This window comes from Tupaia chinensis, unplaced genomic scaffold (genome assembly GCF_000334495.1).
Source record: "Tupaia chinensis unplaced genomic scaffold, TupChi_1.0 Scaffold148822_2, whole genome shotgun sequence".
NCBI lineage: Eukaryota > Metazoa > Chordata > Mammalia > Scandentia > Tupaiidae > Tupaia > Tupaia belangeri.
Window position 1 is genome coordinate 370,026 of NW_006208670.1, and position 6,682 is coordinate 376,707.

Consider the following 6,682-nt stretch of genomic DNA (forward strand, 5'->3'; position numbering starts at 1 on the left):
GGCGGGGGGAGGCGGAGCCTGCAAGAGCCCGCGGCCCGGGCCTGACAGGTAGGATACCGAGTCCCGGAGGGCCCTGGCCCTTTCGGACGCCACCGTCCCGAGGCTTTTAGGAATCGCAAAGGGCGCTGGGCGCATGCGCACGGGCGGAGAAGGTGGGCTAGGAGCTGGCGCGAGGTGAGCGTGGCGTCCGTGTGGGCGTGGCCGGGGTGGGCGTGGTGTGGGCGCTTTCCCAGCCCCGGCCCGGGCAGCGAGCGTCTGCGGGCGAGCTGCGCAAGGCTGCTGGGTCCGGGTGGGCTGGACCCGGCTAAGATGGGGCGATGAGGTCCCTGTGCCATGCTTTTGTGGCTTTGGGATGACGATTTCCTAACTCCGTGGCTCTGCGCTGCCACAGTGCACGTTACTCAAGTCCGTGGGCAGTATGCCCTTTACCCGGGTCGCAGAGAGGAGGACGCGGAGGTTTCCAGCCAGAAATTACCCCGTGCCTAGCCAAGGGGTCCTGGCGGTCCAGTCTGCAGCGCGTAGGCCGCCAGAGATAAGGAGGGCACCTGGAGCCCAGTGCAGCACCGTCCTCCCCAGGCCTACAGTACACCAACCACACAGCGCTCCGTGCTCACCTCCCTAGTCGGGCAGCGTGCTCTTCCCGGTTCTTAGATTCAGGCTCTGCCCACGGCCAGACCTGCAGTAACCCTCTGCACCTGCTCGGTGACACGAGTGTAAAATCTAACACAGAGAGAACAGGTTTAACTGAGGATTGGGAATGCTGTTAAACAAAACACCAGTAATAGGGGATGCTAAAGAGACACCTGAGGGGATCAGGCCACAGATAGAGACCTTGATAGCAAAAGGCTTTTCTTTTCTTTTTTGAGAGGTTTTTGCTATAGGGCGCGTGTGCTCGCCAGACAGACAGACAGATAGAAAGCGAGAAATCACCCCCCAGGGGGGATGGCCACCTCTGCAATCCCTTCTCCTCCATTCTCCTCTCCAGATCTTGAGCACGCACGCACACACGCCCGGCATGAGTTTAAGCCACACGGGTCAGGGACTCGAACAGGGGTCGACTACGTGGGAGTCCAGTGACATAGCCATTATGCCAACTGCTGGTCCTGCGAAAGGCTTTTCAAACCCAGAGCCTTTGAACCGAGTTCCCAGTTTTCAGAAGGTCTTCCTTCATTTCAGCTCCTACTCTCACCGCAAGCAGATGAGGGCCATAGTGTTGCCTTGCTGGATATGGGGGCCCATGAGAAACGGACTTTTTTAAAGTCTCAAAGTTCATCTAAAAAAAAAAATGGGGGCCAGCAGATGGCGTACGCTGTCGCTGGACTTCATGTAGTTGACAGCAGTTCAAGCCCCAGACCCGGAGGCTTAAAGCTCACGCTAGGCATGTGTATGTGCCCAAAATCTGGAGAGGAGAAGGGATTGCAGGTGGCCATCCTGGGGGCGGGGGGATTCTCCCTTTCTTTCTCTCTGTCTCTCCAGCAAGCGCATGCATCCTATAGCAAAAATCTCTCCATTAAAAAAAATGAAGATTTTGAATTCTACTTCAGAGTGTACCCATACTTTTTTAGAGATATTTTTGCTACAGGGCATGTGCAGTCACTAGAGAGACAGAGAAGCAGAGAGACAGAAAGCAAGAAATCACCCCCCCAAGGGGGCAGCCATGCTGCAATCCCTTTTCTGTTCTTCTCTCAGGATTTTGGGGATGCATGCACATGCTCCTGGTGTGAGTTTTAAGCCACCGGGTCTGGGACTCAAACTGTAGTCGACTATGTGGGAGTCCAGCAATGTAACTGTTACACCATCTGCTTGGTCCCATCCATCCATACTTTAATATTGGGTTGTCAGGAAAGTCATGATGCATTTGTGCATAGAGAAAAAAAATTCATCATGGCTTTCTTGACAACCTAATATAAAAATAGTATTTTATCCATTGAAGTATAACAAACATACAATTGAGTGTACAGATCTTTAATATTATATTAGTTTTGACAGTTATATTTTATATACCTACATAACGACCACCCAAAATTAAAATGACATTTAAAACTGCTTATTTGTCAAATAAATTTCACATTTCAGAAAGACACAGAAGTTCTCTGTGTGCTTTGAATAGTCGTTGGCATAGGGCCACCTGTCTCTGTATAAGAAGCATGGACTGGGACCAGCAGTTGGCGTAATGGCTACATCGCTGGACTCCCAAGTACTCAACCGCGGTTCGAGTCCTGGACCCAGTGGCTTAAACTCTCGCCGGGCTCGTGTGTGTGTGCCCAAGATCCTGAGCGGAGAAAAGAGGAGAAGGGATTGCAGAGCCCAGCAGGTGGCATAGTGGTTAAGGCACTGGACTCCTACATGGGGCCCACAGTTTGAGGCCTAAACCTGAAGGCGTGAAGACCATGCTGGGCACGAGTGCAAGGGACCCCCAAAATCTCAAGAGAAGAATGGAGGAGAAGGGATTTCTGTGTGACCATCCACCCTGGGGTGTAATTCTGACTTTCCCTCTCTTCATTTCTCTCTGGTGAGAACATGTGCCCTATGGCAAAAACCTTAAAAAAAAAAATTCAGGACCTGCAGATGGTGCAGTGGTTATGTCTGTGGACTCCCATGTAGTCGACCACGGTTCGAGTACCAGACCTGGCAGCTTCAAACTCACACTGGGCACATTTGCGTGCATGCCCAAGATCCCTAGAGGAGAAGGGATTGTGGCCTAAGCATAGCCCCGGAGGGTTCATTTCTCACTTTCCATCTCTCTGTATTTCCAGTAAGCAAAAATCTGTCAAAAGAAAGAAAGAAAGAAAGAGCGAAAGAAAGAGATGTCCTAACCCACCTACAGCCTGTCAGCCTTTGGTTTTACCGACGTCTCGCCCTTTGAGGCCAGGCCGATGCAAAGACTCCTCATACGGACGACAGCTGTGTTCATGTCTCCTCTTCTCAGAGCTACAGGAAAGAACCCCTGCGTCCGAGTGCCCGCATTGCTTTTAGGGGCAGTCACTGGACTCTGTGCTTAAGATGAGCTCTTCGCGCTGTTTCTGCAGGCGGCTGCTCCCGTTGGCATGCGTGAGTGTGCTTTGCAGCCCTGGGTTGAGCCAACTGTGCTCTACCTGGAAGCCTGAGTAATTCATTGGTTGAGTCATCTGGACTTCAGGGTGCAAGGCCGGTTTGGCAGTGACAGCCTGAGCAGTTCCCTGTCGTCAGTGTTCAGGGTTGCAGCTACTTCTGTGGCAGAGCCAGGACCACTCAGTCAGACTCTCGTGGAAACCTAACTCGGACTGGGACGCGGCCCCAGAGTTCAGATTAATAACCAGTGTTTAAGAGCGTCCTGTCTCAGCTAGCGGCTTCTGGCAGTTTCTGAAGAGAAAAGCCTTTGAGATTGTTTAAATTTGCTTTCACCTTTATGCCTAACAGTGCAGGTGCCTGGAGCGGATGATTCAGCAGAGTCCTCGTCCCCAGGGACTGCAGGGTCAAGGAGCAGCTGCAGTGGCATTGCAGGTCTCCGGGTGTCTGGTAGCTCAGCCAAGGCCCTAGCGCAGACGCCGTAAGCAGGAACCCGTCTTTCTTACCCCTGCAGGCGGTGGGCGTGGAGTTTTATTTGTTGAATATCTTACTGGAATTTCATTGTGTGTATTTATTTATTTACTGATTGGCGGGAAGAAGCCAGAGGAGGAATCATCTAGCTCTTTTAAAAGAGAGAGTGAAACATGGACCCTGTACTCCCTGAAGAGCCGACACCCATGAGTCTGCTTGCCGGTTCAGGGTCTGAGATGCTGACAAAGAGCCATGTCACGGCTTTCTCCCATCTTGGTGCAGAGTCCCCAGACAAGCAGGTAATACCAGAGGAGCTGTAAGTACGGCCTCTGGAGAAAAACCGTTTTAAAGGCTACAGCTTCTGTCGGCAGTACCCTCTAAAGCCCCCGAATTCTGACAATACATTTAAATGTCAGCAGACGAGCGAGGCAGTGAGAAAACCGTGAACGTTGTGAGGTGTAACACTGCTCTCAGTCTGCACGTGCGTGCGTGTCCCCACGTGTGCGTGTCTGGGGGGCATCATCAGTTCTGCCAGAGACTGCAAGTTGGTCTCCAGAGTCGTTGTCACCAACACGGACGCCCCACACCTGCCAGAGCTGCCCTTTCCTCACACCCTCGGCTGCGAAGCGTAACAAGTGGTCGCGCTGCTTCCATCTCCTGCCTACTGGACACCTCCTGGGGTTTCTTTCGGGGGATCTCCTATCTGAATTGCTTGCCCATTTCTTTATAGCTTTTTTATTGATGTGTAGATATTCTTTATATATCCCGAGTGCGAATTCTTTGCATTTTTTGTTTTTAGGTTTTTGCCATGGGGCATGTGTGCTCACGGGAAAGACACAGAAAGAGAGGGGGACAGTGAGAAATCCCCCCCGGGGAGATGGCCACTCCCCGGTCCTTTCTGCATTGTCCTCTCAGGATTTTGGGTGCACACCTAATGTGCTTTTTCAGCTCAAACCGTGGTCAGCCACGTGGAAGTCCTGCACCTTCAGCACCGCCCGCCTGCCCTGGCCCTCAGCCCCCTGACTGTATCTGTAGTTACTTGGAGGTGTCAGGTTTTATCGTTTGCGGTCACAGCTGATGGTCCTTTTGTCTTATATTTTTTGTATCTTGCTTAAGAAAAGACTCCCTAACTAGAGATTGTGAAGTCTTCTTTACATTGAAAAGTTAAAATTTTATTTTTTATATTTAATTCTCCACTAAAATTGGTTTCTGTATGGTGGAGGCAGGAATCAGTTTTCCCATGCAGTGTCTGTCAGTTGAGTCTGCAGTGTGACTAACTGCCCCACATCGTAGTAGCTCGGACCACCATTTATCCCATCTGCATTCTCGTGAGGCCCGACTCCACTGGCTCACTGGTGCCTGGACTCCCTGGCTGGTCAGCGCGTCACTCGGGGCTGGGCAGTGGCTCACTGGTGCCTGGGGTCCCTGGCTGGTCAGCGCGTCACTCAGGGCTAGGCGGTGGCTCACTGGGATTGCAGGCACAGTGCCACTGAGCCGGTATCTCCCATCATTCAGTGGGTGCACGGGCTTCTTCCCAGGAGGGCAGGAGGTGACACGGGGACAAGCCCGTTGTGCAAGCTCTGTGTGTTGTTTGCTAACGCCTCGTTAGCCGGTCAGGTTACGTGACGGGCTCAGACCGAGGTACAAAGTCACAACAAGGAGCGCTGGCACGGGGCGGGAGGGCTGCCGGCTGTCCTCGTGGCCAGTTTACTGTAGCGTCCAGTCCAAGCTCCGTTTACACTGCCGGGCATTCCTAGCACGTCCCAGGGCTCCACGTGGAGTCTGTCTCTGGACGTCTGTCCAACACCGACCCCACTCTTCACGTCCTGTGTTAGAGGAGGCCTTATGCGGGTGGGACAGGTAGTCCCTCGGCTTCGCTCTCCGAGACCCTCACGTCTGTGTGTTTGTTTAGGGAACAGGAAGGCGCGAGAGGAACCTGTGGATGCAGACTTCAAAGACATGGTCACGTTATAGTGTGCAGGACTGTGATGTCTGGGGTGGATATTAGGTCATAAAACTATTCTTAAAAACAAGGAAGTGGGACCCGCAGGTGGTGTGGCAATTACATCGCTGCACTCACACGGAGTTGACCTCTGTTCAAGTCCCAGACCCAGCGGCTTGAAACTCAGGCTGGGCACGTGTGTGCGCGCCCAGAGTCCCGAAAAGAGAATGGAGGAGAGAGGATTGCGGCGGCATTGTCCTCCCCCTCAGCGAGTGATTTCTTGCTTTCTGTCTCTCTGTCTCTCTGTTGAGCATATGCACCCTATAGCAAAAATCTCTCTCTCAAAAAAATAGATAGAAACAAAACAAGGAGTAGGGGCTAGCAGGAGTGGGGGCCAACAGGTGGCATGGTGATTGAGGCGCCGGCCTCCCACATGGCTGACCACATTAGAGTCTGAGACCAGCAGCTTGAAAACCACGCCAGGTGCGTGTGTGGGTGTGCCCAAAATCCCGAGAGGAGAATGGAGGAGAAGGGACTACCGTGTGGTCATCCCCCAGGGGTGATTTCTCGCTTTCCTTATCTCTGTCTCCCTGGTAAGCACACATGCCCTATGGGAAACAGAACAAACACAAAGAAGTTAGGGCGATGGTCACTTAGGAGTGAAGATGTCAGACTAGGGGGGAAAAACAGAGCACCGAGGACTGCCAGTTAAATTTGATTTTCGGATGAACGATGAGTAACGTTTTGTGTGTGTTCCAACCTACTTGTGTATCTGAAATCCACATTTAACTGGGCCTCCTATGTTTTATCTGGCGAAATTCTGATTTCATTCCCGATGTAGCTTTCTTTGCCCAGCCTTCCTCATAGCTAGGGGTGGGCCTGTGTCCCCATCTGGGCCAAAGTAGTTTATGGATTTATGTATTCACTTTCGATTGGCAGAGGACACTTGCACTTGTCAGATAGAGATGGGGGAGGGAGAAGGCACCCCAATGGGCATGGTTGCACCCAGGGCCCTCCTTTCTGCATCCCGTTGAGATCTGGGGCACACACGCCCATGCCGTGTGCTTTTCAGGCTGCTTGGTGTGGGATTTGAACCGTAGCTGGCCATGCGAGATCAGCCATCCTTGCAGAGGGCTTACCTTCTGCACCGAGGGCGGGGCTCTGCATTTCGAAAGACAGAATGCAGGGTAAAGATCGCAGGTGTGCAATCTGCTTGCTGAG

General features: G+C 52.4%; 1 protein-coding gene across 8 annotated transcripts in view; it reads left to right on the forward strand.

Moving 5' to 3' along the window:
• The first annotated feature begins 9 nt into the window (after positions 1-9).
• The window catches only part of BTD (biotinidase), a 19,569-nt gene continuing 12,896 nt past the window's right edge, over positions 10-6,682 (forward strand). The window contains exon 1 of one of the 8 annotated variants that reach the window (XM_006170699.3): positions 10-48. Coding sequence is in view for 2 of the 8 variants with exons in the window: in XM_006170685.3 (XP_006170747.1) it covers positions 3,693-3,818 (126 nt within the window). In the remaining 6 variants the exon portion in view is untranslated. Of the gene's footprint in view, positions 175-3,690; positions 3,819-6,682 lie in introns of those variants that run through there. The other 7 variants (XM_027769166.1, XM_014585093.2, XM_006170692.3 and 4 more) reach the window with 7 other exon arrangements.